Below are 23,266 nucleotides of genomic sequence, written 5' to 3'. Positions count from 1 at the left end.
AATATGGATACTTTTGACCAAATTTTGATTTTCTTTATTTCAATTGTAAATAAGGTTAACTCTATTTCACATCTGCTAGAACATCAGTTAAAATCCTGAAAGACATCTTAGCTGACCCTAGGACCAAAAAGACATAAAATAAGTGAAATATACATAATCCCTAGAACTTATTTGTATTGTATAATAATAATGTTTTTATTCTATTTTTTCTCTCTCAAATTGATACAGAGTGAAGCACAATTCTAAATATGAAATACGTCTGGTTTTGGTCATTTTTCATTTTGTCTTTTTTGTGTTTATTTTGTTTATGTGTATAATAACATGAAATAAAACCTAAAAAAGGAAAGCTAGGATTTTGTTAAAGGAGGAGAGAATTGAGAAAACAATGAATTGAAGGGAGTGATTAAAAGACAGTGTAAGTGGAGCAACACTGGAATTAAAAGACAGTGTAAGTGGAGCAACACTGGAACAACACTGAAAAATAATTATTCATGGGTCCTTCTCTTGTATGAGGGTTATCCAGAAAGTAAGGTACAAGATTTTTTAAAAATACAAAAAAATGAATATATTTTAATAAAACTTACATGGATTGTAGCATAGGTATTACATAATTTTTCCACATAATCACCATTCAATTCAATATATTTTGTCATCCCTGGGACGAGTTTTTGATACCTGTCATAGAAGTTTCCCTTTGCCTTTTTCAGCCAGTTAGTCACTTTGATTTTCACCTTGTCATCGTTAGAAAAATGTTTTCCACTACGGTGTTCCTTCAATTTAGTGAACAGATGATAGCCACTGGGTGCGAGATGGGGACGGGCTGTGAGCGGAGTGGCTTAAAACATCCCAACCAAATGAAGTCAACAACTCTTGTGTTTCATGAGTGGTGTGAGGACACGTATTATGAAGACAGACTCCTGCCATCAGCATCCCACAACATTTGTTTTGGATGGCTCTGCGAAGTTTCTTCATGGTCTCACAATATATTCCGTACTCATTTTGGCACATGCTGTCTTGACATTCTCCAGCAAAGGATCACCGCCGTGTTGTGGCACTGGAGCTTGAGCACCTCAATGATGTCATGAGCGAAACCGTCTTGACATTATGTCCTCGCCATAAATTGAAATGATTTTGCAATGAATCACATGCCCTTAGCATTTAGGTAGTGTATTACAGCGCGAACTTCACACTTGGAAGAAACAGAATGAGGACACTCATCTCTAACCTTCACCACAATGCCAGTCGATGAGCTACTGATGATTGGCCTGCTCGTTTGCTTTTGTTGGCTTCCCACTACACAGCTGTGATACCAATTTACCCCTCAAAAATTCCCCGCAAGAGCTATGTGCCTTATAACCTCACTTTCTGGATAATCCTTGTACTTTGGAGTGAATAGTAGGAATGCCTTGTGGAGCAAAAAGGTGGGGCATAAATAAACATAATAATAATAATCCCCAGATCAGGATATTTCCCATCTACTGCTGGAAAATATGAAATATATGAGCTTAAAATGCAGGTTCATCATATTATTAACTTGAAATAACAATGATGTATTCTTGCATGACAGGGAACTGGAATGGATGCTCCCTGTAGTCCTTTCTAACTCTATGATTCTAAAAAGCACAGATCTATTTTATGTAAAAATAATTCAAGTAGGCGTTTTTATTTTATTTTAAAGCTGTGTTTTCTCACTGTCCCCCACACAAGTTGGCAGAAGCTTCCTATACCTGCCTAAAGCCCCTCCCTTTAAAGTGCCTATTCCTTTGCAGCAGACTTGTAATGCTGCAGGGTGCGGGCAGATGGGTCAGTGGCTTTGATCCATTTCGGCATCCAGTAATGGGTGAGCCAATCAGATCGCCCCGGATAGTGCTTCTCAAAGATCTGGCGATAGTAATAGCCTTCTTTTGTCTTTGGGGGGTTGAAGGGAAATTTCTCTGCTGCCTTCTCCAACAAAAAGTCATCAACCTACAGGTGAAAAAATAACAACACTGTAAGATAGGCAGACCATAACATTCACTGTAGTAATTCCTCAATAGAGTATGATCACAGAGTCATGCTGAAAAACCTAGAAACTCCTAGAAAGATATTCTCAGAATTTAAAAAATAGCTATTTATGTGTTCTTTTTTCACTTTCAAAAACACTGGTTCTAGAACAATAAAGCCCATATATCATTTGAGAGCATTTTATATTTCAAGGAATTCTTAAGATAACACCAATCAACACACATTTTGGTGCCTCAGATATTAGACCTGATTCTGGGTCTATCTGATCTGTCAAATCCAAAAATTGGCACCAGTTTCTCCCTGCTAGCTCGTTTTTGACATACAGAACATATTCAAAGTGTACTTGTTAAGCCTTCAGTCTTGTGAGACCCAAATACAAATCCTTACCAGGATTTAATGAGCCAACTTGGACCATTTATCTTCTCAGCTTAACCTACTTTACAGAGTTGTCGTGAGGATAGCTTGTCCGATGGAAAAAATGTATACATCTTCCTGACCTCATAATAAATAAATAGGCTAAATCCAACCATATTAGAGCCACTGAAATGAATGCTATTAGTAAGAACTTATGTAACGGGATTTATCCTGTGTGTCTATATGTGTGCTGGCCATAAAGGGGGAGAATGAATTTTGTGGACTTTTCACTTGTCATGCTGAGAAAGAAAACGAAATGTTAACACACAATAGAGCACCTGAGCATCAATGTAGTCTTGCAGTATTGAGAACCACGATTTCTTGACAGAAGTTAAGCCATCGCTGAAGGCTTCTTTTGGTCTCCATAGTATTTCTTTGGGTAATAAGTTAGTATCTTCAAAGGCCTCTCTTAAGAGATGCTTTTCAATTCCATTCTGTTAAAAGATAATAACAAACCATCAGCCACCGGAGTCTATCAAATTGATCAGATTAAAGACAAAATGCAGTCCTTTCTAAAACATCTCAACTAGACACCTAGAGTGTATCAAGAATGGATTTTCCCCAAACTCAAAGTTACCAATATGATGTTGATTGACATTATTGTCATAGTTGGGCCTAAAAATGTCAGTTGGTTTGTTTGTTTGTTTTGTTGGTTGGTTAGTTGCATGCTGCAAGTTGCTTCCAGTGTGAGAGAATCATCCGTCTACAAAGGTGTTGCCCAGGGGATGTCCGGATGTCTTATGATCCTGCAGGGAGGCTTCTCTCATGTCCTCAGGATGTCTACACTCCACACCACTGGAGAAATTATACTATTTAGCTGGTATTGCACCACCTGACATCTGTCAGGAAGTAGCAGCCACTAATGAAAGGACCAACGCAGTGACATCTCCAGCCCAGACTCTGTTCAGATATCAGCCAGAATGCCAACACCTTAAATCAAGAAATAGCTTTCTAAGATCTACAGAGATACTTGCAGGAACACCTCAGCAAGCGAGAGTCCAAAAGTAGAAGGCTAAAACCTGGAACCTCAATCCATGGCTGATACCAGATGAGAGACTAACCCCTGGGTACACAGAAGACTGGGCAACTTGAAAGGTGCTGAACAGACTGTGTTCTGGGACCACAAGATGCAAAGCCAATATTCAAAAATGGGACTACAAGTAGAGCCCAGAGCAAACCACAAACCACCTAATGCAGCCTGAGCCTTGACATATGCATAATGGAAGACCTTTTCACAGCGACACCAGAGGTGCTCCAAGTGGTCAGTTTCTAGTCAAAGGACATTTATTATAATGCCAAGTTTTTTACTTTGTAGTTTATAAATACATTATAACTGTACCCTTAACTTGCTTCTGATACGATAAATAAAAACAATTATGATGTTCCGGATTAGGTAACTAGGCATGAATTCTAAACATAATTCCTCAGTGATATTCAGAGAAGTCAATGACAACCCATAATGAATGAACAAACCTAGTGATGATCAGAACCAAAGGAAGAAATCTAAAATATCTTTCTAGGAAAGAAATCACAAGCGCTGCAAATCTTCTAGTGTTGCAAATAAATGGTATGTATCTTACTTTTGGTATTCTGAGTTCTGCTGGCAAGGACAGATAATAAGCGGTAAACTGGTGATCTAAAAATGGAACTCGCAGCTCAAGACTGAAAAGAGAAACAAAATTTGGAGAAATTAATATTCTGTGTAACTGTAACACCTAGACAACATACTGATTTTACAGTCTACAGTTATTACTACATTGTAATATTCTGACTTGTGAAAAATTGATCTGCATAGCTGATGCAACTCTTACCAGTGGCTATGTTAGACAGATTAAACTGGAAAGTTTGACTCTCTAGATGTTGTTGGACTGCAAATCCCACTAGCCTCAGCCAACACGGCAAATAAGCAGGGAAACTTTTAAATATATATATATTTGTAGATTTTTAAATTGTACTGAAATGCTTTTAATGTAAGCCACTTTGAGTCTCTTTATGGACAGAAAAACTGGGATATAAATAATAACAACAACAACAACAACAACTAGACACAAGCATTACGGAAGGCCAGAAGTCCTCCATCCCTATTGAGGAAATTCTCCCCAAAGATCCTCCCCTCAGTTGTAGTGCAGAGCTCTTAAATGGATGTTGAAGAATTTATTTTAACTTTAAAAAATTATCCTAAATTAAAATAGCTACTTTGTTGTTGTTGTTGTTATGTAGCTTCATGTTGTCTCTGGCAAGATCTATCCATAAATGGTTTGCTATTACTTTCTCTGAAAACAGCCCTTAGTTCCTAGTGGTTTCTTTTCCTAGTGTTAATTAAAGCCACATCTACACTGCCATATAATGCAGTTTGAAGTTGCATTATATTGCTGTATAGATGGGGCCTAAGTCTGATTATGCTTCGCTTCCAAGATCCAATAAGATCTTGCACTTTTAAGGTATTTAGGCAGAGAATCAGTTCACTTCCTGGTTTTAAAGGGCTTCTGTTATGCCCCAAATATAATGAAATTTCCAAATTCAGAGAATGCAGAAGAGAGTTTTTTAAAACACCAGCTCCTCGAAATGGGGAACAAGTTTAGAGGCATCAATAATGGCAGATTTCGACCCATCCCTGAAGAAAAGAGAAAGCTACTGGCTTCGTATCTAACTTCAGTAATAATAGTGTTCATGTTGAGCTCTACCCGTGGGCAGCGGTTGTCCTGTCGGCTCGGAGAACATCAAACAGATAGAGTTCCCTGAGAAGTCTCTCACTCTCCTCTGCCGCTTCTTCCGCAGAGGGTGCCTGCAAGAAAGGCAACATACAGCCAGCAATTACGTCCCTGCATAAAAAAATGGCAGCTAATATGCAGAACACTATTGGGGAGAAACAAGCAACACATGTATTGACAAAGAGGAAGAAGAACCAAATTGGGGTTCTTTTTTCTTCTTTCTGGAGCAACATGGCAAGGATTATCATTATTTTGGAAAATTACCTTATGAAAATAGATATACCCTTGTGTCAGCTCGTCTGAACCTTCTCCTGAGAAAATGACTGCACTGTCTGTTTTTTTCCTGATGTACTGAGAGATCAGATACATACCTAGAGTGGAGATACAAGTTCCAAAGTTTATATAGACACTGAGGGCACTTCCAGACAGCACTACATCATAGGTTTTAGTGAGGGACAAAAAATCCTAGTACTTTAGGAGAGGTCCACATACACATCTGTTGGTCCCCGGATTTCTGCCTCTTTTGTCCAGACTTCATGCTTTGTTCTGAGAATTAGAGGCTCCTAAGATGGCCACTGCAGGCAGGACTTTCACCAGAAACAGGCAGTTTTTTTTAATAATAAAAAAAAAACCTCGCAGGATGCAGACATGTGGATATGTGGAGATTTGGATAAATGGATAACCACAAAAGTTCTGTTCTTTGTTCTGGCCAGAAAACTGTTCCCTCCAGACATTTCATGAAGTATCTCCCACACTTACAAACCTCATGGGGTAGCCCAAGTTAACAGTACAAACAGGAGCACACATTTTAAAGCCAGGAACAGAACTTTGTCACTATCTACTATTTTTAGAGCCTGGCTGCCTGGCCATCTGTCTAGACAGATTTGATTGTGTACTTGTGGCATCCAACAACAGGGTCATGTTTCTGGGTTTTATTTCGCTTTCCTCATTAGTGGATATGTGGATATCCACAAATCTGAATCTCTGCAAAAGTTCCAATATATGTGCAGACTAAAAAATTCTGTGTCCTCCACATGTTTCATCAAGTCTCTGGCACACAAACAAAGTTTTCGAAGTAGGACTACTATCCAAGTCAGCACTACCCAATGAAACACCACTTTCAAGCTAGGAACATAACTTTGTCATTACTGTCACTTTTTACAGGCTGCCTGGGCATCTGTCCAGACAAATTTGGTTGTGTACTTGTGGCATCAAACAACACGAAGCTGTTCCTGGGTTACACATGGCTTTTCCTATTAGCCACCTGCATGACCTTGGCTGTCAGTATTTACATTCATCTCCAGCACATCCATGTCCCAACAGCCAATAGTAAGTTTTTGTCATAAACTGTACACATGTTATTAGCATGCACCCAATGAAGAACCAACATGTATAACCCGGCAACATCACCCTGTTGTTCCCTGGCACAAGTATACCATGAGACCTATCTGCACAGGTGGCCACACAACAAGGTCTGAGTAATTATAGCAACAATGGCATTCCGTTCCTGGTTTGAAAGTGTCTGTTTCTGTTTCATTGTGTACTACTTACTGTGAAAGTACTTGTTGCACCCCAGGAACTTCATTTTTCTGTCACAAACTTCATTAAACAGGTGAAGGATGAAGTTCCTCTTCCCAGGACAAAGTTTTTTTTCCTTCTACTCAAGTGTCACCTTCTTTTTAGGAACTGACCAATCAGAAACAAGCATCAAAAACCCAGGAACAAACTCAAATAAAAATCCTGTGATATCCGATTGCAGGGACATACAGACATGCGAATATCCAGATATTCAGCTAAAAACCACGATATTCCCACACCTGGAAATTTCGTGGTTTTTACCTGTTGTAGCGATTACTTCCGGGTTTACAGAGAACAGCGTCTGGCCGCCCTCCTGATTGCTGCAGGAGCTCCTGGGATAAAGGTACTGTCTGGATGGGCCCCAAGAGGTATAAAAAGGGGACAGAGAGAGAAACTGAAATTCGTAGTTTTATGCTCAGTCATTTTGCAAGGAATATATTCAATATGTTATGCAATATGACCCCTCTTATCTGCAAATTCAATATCAACCATTTCACTTACACCTCAAAATGTTGCCCGCTCTTGGTACTTTAATGCTATCCTATGGTATTATTCCAGCCCAAATATGCTCAAAACATAGGGTGTACTATTATCTGTAGTTTCAAGTATCCATGGGAAAGCTATTTCTGAAAGCTGATCTACACAATCATCTGGGGGACCAAAATATTGAACTGCCACCCTATAATGAGGAGAAAGGATTTCCTTTACCAAGGAACCTAGAATTGTTTTCAAGGTGGAAGACTCAAAAATCTCTATGCAGATGACACACAACTCTACTACTCTTTTCTACCCCATTCCAAGGAAGCTCCCCAGATCCTGGGCAGGCTTTATTCAAACAAGACAGATGTCCTCCTGGTCAGCTGCGAGGCCGATCGGGGTAAACGATGGCAGTCTGTGCTTGACAGGGTTACACTCCCCCTGAGGTCATAGGTCCACAGTCTGGGGATTCTCCTAGATTTATCGCTGACGCTTGAAGCTCAGGTTTCAGCGGTGGCCGTGAGGGCCTTTGCACAGGTAAAACTTGTGTGCCAGCTGCAACTGTACCTTGAAAAGCCTAACTTGGCCATGGTGGTCCATGCCTTAGTTACATCCAGAATGGACAACTGTAATACACTCTAGGTGGGACTGCCTTTGAAGATGGCTCGGAAACTGCAGTTAGTGCAAACGTCAGCAGCCAGATTACTAACTGGGACTAGCTATAAGGAGCATACCATGCCTCTATTAAAGCAGCTCCACTGGCTTCCAACAAGTTTCTGGGCCCAATTCAAAGGGCAGGTTATTACCTATAAAGTCCTATATGCTTAGGGTCCAACCTATCTTCGAGACCACATCTCCTCCACTTCTGGTCCTAAGCATGTCAGATAAAGGAATATTCACCCGGTAATAGCACCAGTGAAAGTAATCAACACTATAACTATGATAAAGACAATTGATCAAAGCATAAAATTACTATATAAAGGAAAGAGAAAACTACATAAAATTCAATTAAGTGAATTCCAATACTGCTATAAACTAGGACATTTCGGATTGGTAGTTCCTTGGACTCAACTACATAGGAGTCTTGGTGACCTGGGTCATTTCAGGGGACTCAGTCTAGCCTTGAAAAGGATCAAATTTCTGACATCCATGCCATTTACTTTTCTAGAAGAGGAAGAGCATATCAGTTTCCAAGGATCAGCATGCTTCTTCAATTGGAATCTCACTGATCTTCCACAAAGCTCAAATGGGATTAATGGAAAGGAAAGGCAGTCTCTGTGTCACAAGCCCAGGAATCTAGGATACTGTAATACAAGAAAGAACGTTTTGTGGCCACACTGCCTTTTCCCCAACTCACAGTTGGGGAAAAGGAGACAGGTCAAAGGGGTTCACTGAACTGCTGTTTATTTGGTGTGAAGGTATGCACCCGGATGTAAAAATTAAAGTAGCAGTAATCTTACCCACTGACGCTCGTATAGTAGTGATATCATATGTTTCCAAGGAAAATATAACATCTTCAAGGACTTGAATCCCTTCTTCAGAATTAAAAATGACTTCATGATGTTGGCTTCCGATGTGAGCTGCTACCTGTTGGTGACAACCAAGTTTGGTATAAAGTAATTAAACTGAATTAACCTCAAAACTAAAGGTTGATCTATAAGGAACAAGGGGCTTCATGTGTGTGCATGTTCTTATCTAATCAAAGAAGAGTGTTTAAAATCTGCTTTTAAAATCTCAGCTAGGGACCATCACATAATATAGCAGCAGCAATTCTCATTTTATAGATTAGAATTATCTGTTGCCAGAAGAAACTTTCTCTGTCCTGTCACAAATTAAATGTCACTTAATTTGTTAGTACTGTTCCATTCCAAGTTACTGCGTATACTTATAAGTAAGTCCAGAAATTCTAATAAAAATAGCCTCAATAAACCTGGGTTGACTGATCCAAAGGTCTTATGAAACAAGGAACCATCTCTGTCTCTGAATAGAGTGGCAAAAGGCATGAACTGAGTCCATTCTGGGAAAATATAAACAAAGCACTGATTCCCTCTGCATCCTCTGCCATAGCACCATACTTTTTAAGTGCCTAGATGGGAAAATGGCTGCAGCAGCCAGGGGCAACTGGTGCTTTCCCTTCTTCATGGAATAACTTTCAACATATCCACAGGCCATATTAAAATCCATAAGTTTAGTCTTAAAACCTGCCCTCAACTTATACATAAAGTCAACATCGAGCTTAAAGAAGTGCTTGTGAGATTTCAGTCTATGGCCATATACTTCCAGAGTATATTGATAGACTTAAGGACTAGGACAGTTCAAAGCAGATATTGTGGGATTTTCTGCCTTGATATTCTGGGATATAGGGCTGTGTGGAAGGGTTCCCAGTGAAAGGTTTTAGGGAAGGCATTGTGTGTGACTAGGTAACAACTGGTTGCGCTAAGGACCACCAAGAAACTTTTTCGAACCATTTTTACACTACAATAAAGGTTAAACATCACTGCACCTTTCTTGCAGCCAGCAGGTCAGGGGCATCCTCCATTCCAATAGAAAAGGTCTGCAAGGGGTAGGAAATCTTTTGTTCTTTCATCAATTTGATCAGCACTGCAGCAACCAAACTAGAATCCAAGCCACCTGTGAAAAGTGAGAAAATTGCAAATTAGAAATGTTATTCCTGCAAGAGCATCTCTCCAGGAATCTTTAGTTCCTCTAGAGCAACTCTATGGTCAAGAGCACTTAGAGATCTCTACAGAGAGAATACACATCAAATTCATGGATTTATTTATTGTGTCAGAAGTGAACTGAGAGTACAGTTATAATGGATTTTTAAGAAACACATACAACGTGGCAGTATACTAAATGTCCTTTGACCAGAAACTGGCCACTTGGAGTGCCTCTAGTGCCAATGCAAGAAGGTTCTCCATTGTGCACATTGCAGGGCTGTGGTTTGCTCTTCTCCATACTCAAATTTCGTGGACTCCACTTTGTAGCCCTATTTCTTAAGGTTGGCTCTGCATCTCGTGGTGCCAGTGTGTTCAACGCCTTCCAAGTCACCCTCGCTTCTGTGTACCCAGGGAGGAGTCTCTCATCTGGTATCAACCATGGATTGAGATTTTGGCTTTTAGTCTGTCACTTTTAGACTCTTGCTTGCTGAGGTGTTCCTGCAAGTATCTCTGTAGATCTTAGGCAGCAATTTCTTGATTTAAGGCGATGGCATGCTGGCTGATATCTGAACAGGTGATGGGCCGGAGATGTCACTGCCTTGGTCTTTTCATTATTGGCTGCTACTTCCCGAGGGATGTTGGGTAGTGCAATACTAGTGCAATCCATGAATAATCAAATAGGTACTGGTATATCTATGCTCATTGGTGCTATTTATAACTATGTGTGTCTTTTTTTAAATCAAGGTCTCACATACCAAATATTTGATATATTAAGGAACCATAAATATTGGTTGAGAAATGTTTCTGCTGCTTTCAATTTTTAGTGTCGATATTATGGCCAATCACAGCATTGGTCAGATGTTATTCTTGATGAAAAGAGAAGACCTAGATTGACACAGCAAATGCTCAGTTAATAAGCTGATAGAGGACCCTGCAACAGGGATAGAATCTGTTGCAGGTTACAACATGATGAGGATCTCCTTCTGCTCGATAATTTCACACAAAGGAGCTTCTCTTCTAAGAATAGTACAAAGCTGCTATGAATCACAAATGAACAAATCTCCTCTTGTGTCCAATCTCCACCGGTTGTAGTCCGGCCCTCTCTGACAAATGAGGATGCGTCCTCTTTACTCAGGCTGCTCATGACAGGCAGCTCTTGATGCAAGGACAGGGAGAGCAACAATTCCTCATAGTTACAAGTATCAGGAGAATTCTTCCCTGGTGTCTCTCATGTTGCAAAATAGAAGCCCTCCTTCTCCACCGTCTTCTGATATTTTTCAAGCTCTATAATTCCTACCCAGCACAGAAAGGGATGATGGAAACTGTACCCAGACAATATTTGGAAGGTTACACAGATATTCGATCTTTGGCATAGTTTAAGTATCAGAACCAGATGTACTGCACTGGCACATATTCTGTTAGGAATGGTGTTGATTTGTTACCATCTACTTTACCTGATAAGAGACAGCCAATTCTTCGGTGAGCCATTAAACGCTTTCGAACAGCGTTTTCTAACAAAATCCGAATGTTGCTCTTCACTGTTTCAACATCAAAGCCTTTCAGGAGGAAAAATGAGAGTTCATTAAAATAGACTAAATAAGAACATGGCCATCTTCTCAAGAAACATAACCCATGCTCTATTAACAATGCACTGAATCTCAAGATACTGCAGTTCTTGAATAGGGTGGGCATCCTCTGGCTCTAAGACCTCAAGTGACCCTAATTTCGGAAGCAGTTAATAAAGGAAAAGTATCTGCCGTTCTGTCAACTAACACACTGGCTGAGAAAGGGGGAGAGAAAGACAGAATGGTTCAAAGACAGACAGAAGGTTGACACCCACTTTGAAATCATATGGACTCACCCAATGACAATATACCCAATGTTGTCCTTCAGTCTGTTCATACTAGCTCACCTGAATCAGTGGTTCAAATTAAGATCCAGAGACTGGTGAGGGGAAAAGGGGGACCAGGAAAGGCTATGGGGAGGAGAAGAAAGAGACTGGAAGAAATTATCTTTGGCCCCATGTTTACATATCTTGGTAACATCCCATTTAGACTACTGTAACGGGCTCTACATGGGGCTGCCCTTGAAGAGTGTGCAGAAACATCAATTAGTTCAGAGATCTGCAGCCAGGTTATTAACAGGTGTTGGACTCAGGGAGCATACTACCCCGCTGCTAAAGCACCTGCACTGGCTGCCAATTCCTTTCCGGGCCCGATTCAAGGTGCTGTTTTTAACCTTTAAAGCCCTAAACGGTTCAGGTTCTATTTACCTATCTGACCATGTCTCCTCATACCAACCTGCCCAAATGTTATGATCTTCTAGCGAGGCCCTCCTCTTGTGGCAGCCACCATTGCAAACGTGGTTGGCGGTGACAAGAGAGAGGGCCTTCTCGAAACTCCCTCCCCAAGGAGGTTAAAACAGCCCCTTCCCTGACATCTTTTAAAAAGCACCTAAAGACCTTCCTGTTTGTGCAAGCTTTTGATGAAGGCACCTAGCTGTCATGACTGGAAGGCTAACTTTCATTGAGTCATGCTAGTGTTTAGCATCTGTCTTGTTGAATTGCCAGCAATAATTGTATTAGGCAAATGTGTTTAAATATGTTTATTTCTTATTGTAAATTTGTTTTAATATGTTATTGTTTTACATATGCATCTTGTTTTTGTATGGTCTTTTATATAATGTTGTAAGTCGATTTGGATCCCGTTTAGGAAGAAAAGCGGGATATAAATAATAATAATAATAATAATAATTATTATTATTATTATTATTAGGAGGAGGAGGGGGAGGAGGATAAGAAGCAAGAATATCAGAGGAAAGGGAAAGGTTGGATCCTCTAGAGCAGCAGGGAAGAGTTGGGGAGTTGGATGCACCATGTGCCCTACTGTCCTGTGAGGTTGCCACCCAAATGGCTGGAGGAAACACCAGCCAGATGCAGAACTGTCAGAGCAATATTTACCAGCTCCTGGTATGCAAGGAGAGAGGTGGCAAACATCCCCAGATAAATGGACATTGGCAGAAAATACTAAAACATGCATACCTGGGGGGAGGGGGAGACACAACTAGTTGTTTTTTATTCTGAATGTCACTACTGAATATGAGTTTACCTACCCACCTCCTGAAACAGAACGAAATCTGACAGTAAAGTCACATACACTTTGAAGTTTATGGAATGTACCTGACTAACAGGATAAGAAACTGGTATTACATTCACTGTTACCTGAGGGTAGATTTTGTACTGTACTGTAGGCAGCGTGCAGAGGTTCATCTTTAGGGCTGTGAAATTTCACCACTTCCACTGATGCCACTTTGCCGCTTGGCTTTAAATCCAAGACTTCGTAATGTCCTGGAGGGAAAGGGTCCACTTTGGGAGCAAAGGACATGTTGTGTTTCAAATCAATAAGACCTATATAAATAAGAATACACAAATGGTACAGAGGAGGTCATTAGTTTTTGCCTAATAACATGTCTGCTACTATAATACTTGAAATTGCTTTCCTCTGGATAAATCTCAACATTGCCCTGAAAACATTAGATTTGAAATTAGCTTCAGGTAATAACAGCACTATAACTGTCATCAATACAACAGATTTAGCATGGTTTAGAAGCAGCTCTCCTTCAAGTGGGGAAAGACATCTGACTGTTGTAGCACATGACTGTCCTCGCCTATGCATCATGCATGGTTTGTTTTGTGATTGTTACTGGAAGGTAATAAACAAAGTGTTATTTGCTAGTCTTAATGTTAAAATGCAAGGTTCCAATGACATTCTACTGTTTGCACACACTTTTTCTTACTTTTCTCTAACTTTCCTCTAGTGTGAGCCTATGACAGATATAACCTTGGCTACTAGAATGAGGAAAAGATCTTCAGCTTTTCAGGTTAAAGACCTAACATTAAAGGAATCCAAAGCTTTAATACAGGAAGACTAAAGAACCTATGACCCTCTAAGGACTGCTGGACTCCAATTCCTTTCGAAATCAGCCAGTACAGCCAGTGGTCAGGAATCATAGAAATTACAGCGATATCACATTTGAAAGGCCATGAACTCTTCACCATAATGAATAAGTTAGCTAATGAAGAAATACTGATCAACAAGTTAAAGAATTAATGAGGTCAGCACTGCCAGCAGCAGAAATAATAAAACCAGATGGATGATGGACTTGCAAACGTTTAAACATTGGCCATAATATATTTCTAGTAGGACTGTTACATTGTTAGGAAGAGATATTTGCAATCCTCTTTTCTCTTTCATTCGTTAAAGAGATAACTTAGATCAAATTTAGGGGCTGCAATGGTGCTGAAGGTAATCCTCTAAGCTGCAGAACTTGCTGATCAGAAGGTCAGTGATTCGAATCTGCAAATGGGGTGAACTCCCATTGTTAGCCCCAGCTTCTGCCAACCTAACAATTCAAAAATATGCAAATGTGAGTAGATCAATAGGTACTACTTCAGTGGGAATGTAACAGCAATCCATGCAGTCATGCTGGCCACATGACCTAAGAAGTGTCTACGGACAACACCAGCTCTTCAGCTTAGAAATGGAGATGAGCACCAACTCCCAGAGTTGGACATGACTAGACTAACTTACCTTTACCTAAGATCAAATTTAACTATGAGGATTTATTGACCATTTTATTAGATGAAAAAATAACTCTGGATTGCTCATGCTTACATAATGTCTAAATATATAACTGTATTTATTTTAAAATAAATTCCCAAATAAATCCTGTAAATCATGACAGATGGAGAATGCGGAGTAAAAATGTTTTCTATAATGGGAACCCATTATTTCAACCATATTAAACTTGAGCAAACTCTTAACTTCCCTATGCAGAAGTCAGTGCAGCTTTACTAAACTTTAACAAGCCCTATAATTTTTTATATATCACAAAACATTTTTTTTAAAAAAATATGAAAATTAAAATATTCATCAGACAAGGTCACGGAATATTCACTACTAAATTCACCTCACATTTTCATTTTGCAGAATGGTTTTGTTTTTTCTGCTGAAAGCTGTCAAACCTCATTCAAAACAAGCGATCAACTGAGACTTTCTACTTCACTCAACACAAACATTCTCACGAAAATTATTTCTGTCAACATGAAAGGAAACAGTATCTTCAGAAATAAAAGACTAATAATGTCAGGATACAACTGTGTTGTTTTGCAAGATTGTAGTTGTGCAATTTTAAATATTCTGACTCTGTGAAGAGGATTATGAAAACCTTCATAGTTTGGAGTTACCTTTTGCTTCAGAGCAAACACCCAAGAATCCATCGTCGGTCAAGACCTTAAACAATGGTCGAACTCCGTATGTATCTCTTCCCAGAAACACTTTCCTGTTTGCAGTATCAAGCAAAATGAAGGCAAAGACGCCATCAAGCATAGAGGCTGTTTGCTCAATTCCCCCTCTGTTGTAAAGATGCAGGATTACCTCTCCATCTACTAACGTCTGGTAATCAAATCCAAAGTGTTTCTGTAGCTACAACATTAAAAAATATATTAACAGGGGAGGAAAATTAGCATTCACAGAAACATTTCAAAAGTGCATTACATCCTTAAAAGAGAACAATGATACTTTAATCTGATAATGACACATATTTGTTTTGTCAATAAGACTCTGGAAGATGTTGTACACACTGTTAAATTCTAAATATGACTACACCATTTGATTAAATCAGTACTGAATTAAAGAGCGGTTGTTTTGGGATAATTGATGAAAAAAACTAAACTGGGGATAAATTGGCTTCCACATCATAAATGCTTCACAACAATGCTGGAGCTATAGTTTTCAAATATTTTGAATGCAAGACCTATTCTAAAGGGTTTATCTTTGCCTTTCCCTTAGAGGGTGCAACCCAATGGGTTTCCACTAGTCATGCGCCCAGTTATCGTTTCATCTGTTTATTTCGTGTTTTCGTTTCGTTTGTTTCATTCAGATGGCACGAAACAGTTCAACCCCCCGTTTTATGGTACAAACATAAAAGTGCAACAAAAGGGAAGTGGTAACTGTAACCATATGGTCACCTGCTTTTCGGGCTACATGACATGGCCCAAGGAATATTTCTGCATTGCTTTACCTCTGAGCCCAGTTGGGTCAATCAGAGGAGAAAAATGTAGTGACATAGTGATGTGGCACACATTATTCAGGGTATTTTTTAAAAAAAAATCATTATTTTTCAAAGGAAAGTAATTGTAGAATAATTTCCCCACCTTTGAAAACCACTATCTTTCTATCAAACCTTCAATCTCTCTCTATCTCTGTTCCTGGCCTGCCTTGTAAATCACTGCATTTCCAGGAATAGTTAAATCACATCTGTAATACATTTTAAAAAACAGCCAAAGGGTTGGGAAAAGGTGTCGTAGTGTCACCTTCAAAGGGGTTTGACCAAGTTGGTGGGCTAAAAGTGGTATATATGCCCTCCATGTGTGGTGATTTTCACCCCTCTAGCCCTAAAACTGAAGGGAGAGGGAGCCTGGGAAGCCCTCCCATTGCTGCCAATGGTCCAAAAATGTTTGTTCTTTGAGATACAGCACAAAAACGCCCATTCGGAAAGGCACCCATTTTCAGAAGTGGTGCTTGAAAATGAAAACAGGGCCATACAAATGAAACAAACAGAAACAGGTAGTGATACTATACAAATGCACAAAACTACTTTCCACAGTGGACCAATCCTGATCTCCAGATTGTGCAAATCACTACCACATGGTAGCATAAAGCCATTGAAATGAATAGGATTTGTTAGTCTCCACTACCTGGAACCAATATTAGATTCAATTTCTATCCCCATAACCAAAAATGTCTGTCATAAGGCCTGCTCCCAGAGATGACTCTCATTATTCCTGCAAACTTCTACATTTTCCTGTGTAGTCTTAACAATTCTGACTTTTTGTTGTGGTGAGACATTGAACAGCAGAGAAATCCTCAACTCTTCACTGAAGTCCATTTTTATTGGATCTTAGCCCCCAGTTTTTTAGCCATTTCACTGAGCCTCTCTCAGGTCTAAGGGCCCTTCCACACAGCCCTATATCCCAGAATATCAAGGCAGAAACTCCCACAATGTTTGCTCTGAACTGGGTTATCTGAGTCCACAATGACATAAACTCCAGTACAAAGCAGGTAATGTGGGAGTTTTTCAGCTCTGTGGATGGGACCTTGGTCTCTTTTATACGTTTTTCTGTCCAGTTACCTAAAGCCTCATGGTGGCCTAAGAGTCTTCATAGAAAGGAGTGGAATGTCTCTTTTTTGTAGATAGATGCACTCCTTTTTGAGATAACCTCAGGACCACAAGCCCTTAATGGGTGAGACCAAAGCCAACACAAACCCATAATGGGTACACTATCCTCCTTCCCCATTGTCTCCCCCTCTACTTCCCCAGCCCCATCCTCTCATCAGGGATCTGACAGCTTACAGACAGCTCTGGAAACCAGGACAAAGGATGCAGATTGTCCAAGCATGGTCTAAAGAAATTACAGGTTGAACATGCAAAGGATTTTACTAAGACAAGAGAGGCACGAGGAAAATGTGTCATAGCAAGTCCTAGAAAAGGAGTTCCTTATAAGAGGCTTTAGGGGATTTTTACCTGCTTGTAGTTATAGATTTCTCCATTGTAACACAGCCACAAGTAGGGAAATTTCTTCACTCGTAGAGGCTGCATTCCATACAGCTGGTCCACAATTGCCAGACGATGGAAGCCAAAACAGCAGTTGGTGAATCCATTGACATTCTCAAATCGGAAAGCATCCGGGCCTCGGTGTGCTATTTTCATGGCACACAGACACTGAACAGAGAGGCATCCATCGCTCCCAAAAAGAGCCCAAATGCCACACATGATGATGTAGATTCAAGGCTGTTGGAGAAGAAATAATAACAAGAACAGCAACGTGATGCGGTGACCAAAAGAAAAAAGCAAATGCAACAGTAAGCTGTACCGACAGAAGTCTAGTGTCCAGATCATGGAATAGTAGAGCCACTCTATTCTGCTTTAATCAGAGCTCAACTGAAATACAGTGTCCAATTCTAAACACCATTGTTCAAAAAGCCACCACAAAGCAGGGTTTTGGCCTCGAGTAAGCTGAAATGGGCCTATATGAGGCAGACACTTTGGCACTTTAGTTGTGATTTAAAGGCTGGTCTGAGTTTTAAACTGTATTTTTATTTTATTTTATGTATTAATAGTGGTTGTTTTTATAACTTTTATGTGATATTGTTTTTATACTCATGTACCGTTTATATTATATACTACACTTGCAGTGTCTTGTAAGCTACCCTGAGTCCCTTTTGGGAGATGGGATATAAATAAAGTTTTTATTTATTTATTTATTTATTTATTAAGAGGATTGAAGATTTGTAAACAGATATGTTTAGCTGGATATGTCTAGCTTGAAAAAGAGAAGTAGAATTACAATCATCTTCCAATATCTGAAAGAATGTCATATACAGTCACCTCTTCACATTAGGGATGCAGGAGCCTATTGGAAATGGAAATAAAATGACTTTTTAACCTGAGAGAACACTTCTCTAGCAATTTCTAGGACTTCCAAGCAGACTCTATGGTCAAGTTTGAGTAGAAGTTGGCCACAGAATTGAAATGAAGATCCCAGAGATTCCTAAAAAGTTCATATCAATAAAATCCAATGTGCAAAAGTTCAATCTGTAAACAAGGAGGGATAATGGTAGAAAATGAAGTTAGCTTATTTTTTTACTGCTCCAGAGACCACATTTACCAGCGGATCTACACTTCACATTCAGCAAAGGACAAGAAGGATCCTCTCACCTCTGCAGGAGTCTACCGTACACCATGCAGCTGTAGACAAGGCTACATAGGGACCACCAAACGCAGGATTGCCCAAACATGAATCAAAGACCATGAAAGGCACATCACACTAATTCGACCAGAGACGTCAGCCATAGCAGAACACCTGATGAACCAACCTGGACACAGCATATTATTTGAGAACACAGAAATGCTGGACCACTCTAACAACTACTATGTCAGACTACACAGAGAAGCCATTGAAATCCACAAGCATGTGGACAATTTCAACAGAAAAGAAGAACCATAAAATGAACAAAATCTGGGCTACCAGTATTTAAAAAAACTCTAAAATTATAACAGTAATTAAAGAACAAAGCTCAAACACTGGGGAACTCCAGACAAGAAACAATCAGGGCCAGTTAACACCTCTCAACAATGGATTCCCCCAGGCAGGAAGCAGCCAAGCCTTGAAGCTGAAAAACTATTCAATGCTAATCAAGGTGATCAATTGCAGCATTCATACTTGCCTCAAACAGACAAGAGTTCTTTCTCCCATCCTGGACATTCAACAGATATATAAACCCCACTTGCCTTGTTTCCAACAGACCTCACAACCTCTGAGGATGCCTGCCATAGATATGGGTGAAACGTCAGGAGGGAATGCTTCTGGAACATGGCCATAAAGTCCAGAAAACTCACAGCAACCCAACAGAGAAAATCAGCTGTGAAGAACTGGATAGAAATGTCTTCCTGGGCTCAATGACTTAGCAATTGACACATTACACACTATTTGTAATAGTAATATTAGAAAATTTTGACCATTTCCGCTACCTTGGCAGCCACCTTTCCACAAAAGTCAACATTGACACTGAAATACAACACTGCCTGAGCTCTGTGAGCATTTTTCTGAATGAAGCAAAGAGTGTTTGAGGACCGAGACATCCGTAGGGATACCAAGGTGCTTGTTTATAAAGCTATTGTCCTCCCAACCCTGCTATATGTCTGCGAGACGTGGACTGTTTACGGATGTCACATGAAACTCTTAGAACAATTCCATCAGCATTGCCTCCAAAAAAAAATCCTGCAAATCTCTTGGGAAGACAAGCGGACATGATGGAAGAAGCAAAGACCACCAACACTGAAGTGATAGTCATCCACCATCAACTCCGCTGGACCAGCCACGTTTTCCGGATGCCCGACCACAGTCTCCCAAAGCAGTTGCTCTACTCCTAACTCAAGAATGGAAAACAGAATGTTGGAGGACAGGAAAAGAGATTTAAAGATGGGCTCAAAGCCAGCCTTAAAAACTCTGGCATAGACACTGAGAACTGGGAAGACCCGGCCCTTGCATGCTCCAGCTGGAGGTCAGCTGTGACCAGCAGTGCTGTAGAATTTGAAGAGGCACGAATGGAGGGCGAAAGAGAGAAACATGCCAAGAGGAAGTCGTGTCAAGCCAACACTGACCGGGACCGCCTTCCATCTGGAAACCAATGCCCTCACTGCGGGAGAAGATGCAGATCAAGAATAGGGCTCCACAGTCACCTACAGACCTACCACCAGTACACAGATCTTGGAAGACAATCCTACTCGGACAATGAGGGATCGTCTAAGTAACACGCTATTTGAGTCGAAGTAACCTATGGCGCTGTATTGTTACAGTGTTATTATTCCACTTTAACTGACACAGCAACAGTATCTGGAGTCCTGCGATGTGTGGTTGAGGCAATGGCATTTAATGGTCTTGGTGGCGTTACAGGTCTTGGGCATCACTAAATCCATAGGATATTGTCATGGCATTTGGAGTGGAATAAGAGCACTATAATAGCATATGCTAGGAAGTTCGGGCTACAGGTCAGGTTCCAATATCCATTCCTTACCAAGTGTATTAGTTATCCCACTAAAAAAAGAACTGGAAAACTGGACTGCAAGGAATTCAACAGGTGTAGCTTTCCTCCACCTTTCCTGTGATGCGGAGAAAGTAAATTATACTGTAGAGCAGGTATGGGAAAACTTGGGTCTTCCAGGTGTTTTGGACTTCAACTCCCACAATCCCTAACAGCCTCAGAACCCTTCTTTTTCCCCCTCAGCCGCTTAAGCGGCTGAGGGGGAAAAAGTAGGGTTCTGAGGCTGTTAGGGATTGTGGGAGTTGAAGTCCAAAACACCTGAAGGGCCCAAGTTTGCCCCTGGCTCAATGCTATGGAATCATGGGCACTGCAGTTTGACAAAGTCTTTCGCCTTCTTTGCAAAGTTCTGGTGCCTCATCGAATTCCCTGGATCATTCTCATACCATAGAGCAGTTCAAGTGATATCAACCCGCATTAATTCTACAGTGCAGACATGCACCTGTGGAAGCCCAGAGTTTGGGAATAAACTGTCCTAAGAGGCATAAACTCATAAGTTTGGGAATAGAAAGGATACCGAAAGCTTACATGGAGACAAAATGATCCAAGGAGGGAGATAATATATTATTACTACCATTATTAGTATTGAAAAGGCTATCCCTTTCTTACCTGAGCTCAGAGGAGGAGGAGGAACACAATTGCTTCCGCACTAGAAGAGCAGTTGGCAGGAGACTTCCACGCCTCCAATTCATCCGTGTGTCAACCGAAAGCGAGAAGGGGAAATCTGGCAAGCCTTCGGTAACACGAGGCCGGATTGCATCAGTCCTGAGCTCCGCCTCCCGCTTGCAAACTGGCAACTGATTGCCTCCCAGGGCTACCCACCGAGCAAGCGCTTCCCAGGAGAGAAACTAGGTTGCGACCAAAGCCGGCTGCCACTCATGCCTCTGGTCCCGCCCTCTTTCCTAAGCAGGGCATCGACATCAGGCATGGGCAAACTTCAGCCCTTCCTCCAGGTGTTTTGGACTTCAACTCCCACAGTCCTAGGCTTGGACAGCACCAGCATCCATTTCTGTAATGATCAAGTTCTCTGGAGCTTTGGGTTGCTGTGAGTTTGTATAGCCATGTTCCAAAAGCATTCCCTCCTGCTCGCATCAATGCATCCTCAGAGGTTGTGAGGTCTGTTGGAAACTAGTCAAGTGAGATTTATATATCTGTGGAATGTCCAGAGTGGGAGAAAGAACTCTTGTCTGCTTGAGGCAAGTATGAATGTTGCAATTGGTAGATTTCTCTCATTTCCTGTTGTCTCACCCCCGGCTGCACCCCCGAAAGGATCAAGGCAGTGACATCTCCAGCTCATCCCCTGTTTGGATATCGGCCAGCACCTCAACGACTTAAATCAAGAAATCATTTTCTAAGATCTACAGAGACACTCGCTGGAACACCTCAGCAAGCAAGAGTCCAAAAGTGGCGGGCTCAAACCCAGAACCTCAATCAATGGCTGATACCAAATGAGAGACTCCCCCCTGGACACACAAAAAACTGGGCGACTTGGAAGGTGCTCTCTGACACCACGAGAAGCAGAGCCAACCTTAAGAAATGGGGCTAGTAAGTGGAATCCACGACATGCGAGTGTGGAGAAGAGCAAACTACAGACCACCTGCTGCAAAGCAACCTGAGCCCTGCCACATGCACAATGGAGGACCTTCTTGCAGCAACACCAGAGGCACTCCAAGTGGCCAGCTACTGGTCAAAGGACATTTAATCAACTACCAAGCTTGCAGGGGCGGCTCAACCCATTACACAAAGTAAGCATTTGCAGTATAGTTGATTTTGCCCAGGGGCGCTCTTGAGGCACTCTTGGGGGAAAATAGACCTTGACATTTGCGAGTTGTAGTTACTGGGATGTATAGTTCACCTACAATTAGAGCATTGTGAACTCCAACAATGGTGGAATTGAACCAAATATGGCACACAGAACTCCCACAACGAACAGAAAATATATATCAGTGATTGGTTGGGGGGGCGGGCTAGGGCCACCTCTGCCAGCTTGCAAACTTTATGTTTTGTTTGTTAAAAATGCAACACAATTGTTTGGTCTGCTCCTGACATGATAAATAAACCCCCGTTCTTAACTCTGAATCATTTGTAAATCAGATGTTTGTAACTCAGGAACTGCCTGTAATCCAGTGTCTGATTCCAGATTATCAACGTTGAACTGAATTATGAGTCTACACTGTCATATAAATCAGTTCGAATCTGGATTTCATATGGCAGTGTAGATAAAGCCTGAGGGAATCCTGGGATATGCAGTTTGGAGAGAGAAGCTTGAATTTCTGCTGCAGTTCAAGAGAATTGGAGCTCTATAACAATCAAACAATTTCCTTCCTAAATTGTATATCTCCTGATTCCCTAGGCTGGAGCCATGGAAGCTAATGTGATAGCTTACCTACCTACTGTATCGCATATAACAACAAAACAACAATATTTATTATGGTCCATAGACCCATCAGTGAAACAGACAATCATTTCTAAATTCTCACAACTCAGAAGTTCATTCTACCAAATATCAGATACATCTGCATTGTTTCAAGTCATACCCCTATTGGAGGTTTCTTTCTTTCTCAGTCTTGTTGCCACTGCAAGGAATTTTGCCACTGCAAGAGTCACCCTGTAGCATTTATCCTCGCATATAATTTGACCCATGGATCAGGCCCATATAATATGGGGGACATCTGCTTCAATCAGCCAGGACTAGGTTAGCAACTGTCATCCAAATATTTTTTTTTTCTTCATCTGCCCCTAGACTGTGGAATGATCTGCT

General features: G+C 40.8%; 1 protein-coding gene across 1 annotated transcript; it reads right to left on the bottom strand.

The window, feature by feature from the left end:
• Window positions 1–8: 8 nt before the first annotated feature.
• ASNS (asparagine synthetase (glutamine-hydrolyzing)) lies at window positions 9–21,342 on the bottom strand. Its single transcript, XM_060782209.2, has 12 exons — window positions 21,115–21,342; window positions 17,429–17,695; window positions 15,090–15,327; window positions 13,065–13,250; window positions 11,299–11,400; window positions 9,688–9,815; window positions 8,645–8,771; window positions 5,394–5,500; window positions 5,103–5,203; window positions 3,999–4,080; window positions 2,697–2,852; window positions 9–1,965 (listed from the first exon to the last, which is right to left on the bottom strand). Exons 2-12 carry the CDS (start codon window positions 17,675–17,677, stop codon window positions 1,756–1,758), a joined length of 1,686 nt encoding a protein of 561 aa, XP_060638192.2. The 5' UTR covers window positions 17,678–17,695; window positions 21,115–21,342; the 3' UTR covers window positions 9–1,755.
• Between the last annotated feature and the right edge of the window lie 1,924 nt (window positions 21,343–23,266).

This window comes from Anolis sagrei, chromosome 6 (genome assembly GCF_037176765.1).
Source record: "Anolis sagrei isolate rAnoSag1 chromosome 6, rAnoSag1.mat, whole genome shotgun sequence".
Classification (NCBI taxonomy): Eukaryota; Metazoa; Chordata; class Lepidosauria; order Squamata; family Dactyloidae; genus Anolis; species Anolis sagrei.
Note: the sequence above shows the minus strand (reverse complement) of the source record. Positions and strands in the feature narration are given on the sequence as shown.

What these genes read in the sequence shown, in the direction of transcription:
- ASNS (XM_060782209.2), bottom strand. Translation starts at nt 17,677, where the DNA reads ATGTGTGGCATTTGGGCTCTTTTTGGGAGCGATGGATGCCTCTCTGTT. An exon ending in AAATCTATAACTACAAGCAG is followed by an intron (nt 15,328 to 17,428) that starts GTAAAAATCCCC and finishes TTAATGTTGTAG; the next exon opens with CTACAGAAACACTTTGGATT. An exon ending in AAGACTACATTGATGCTCAG is followed by an intron (nt 1,966 to 2,696) that starts GTGCTCTATTGT and finishes TTTCACCTGTAG; the next exon opens with GTTGATGACTTTTTGTTGGA.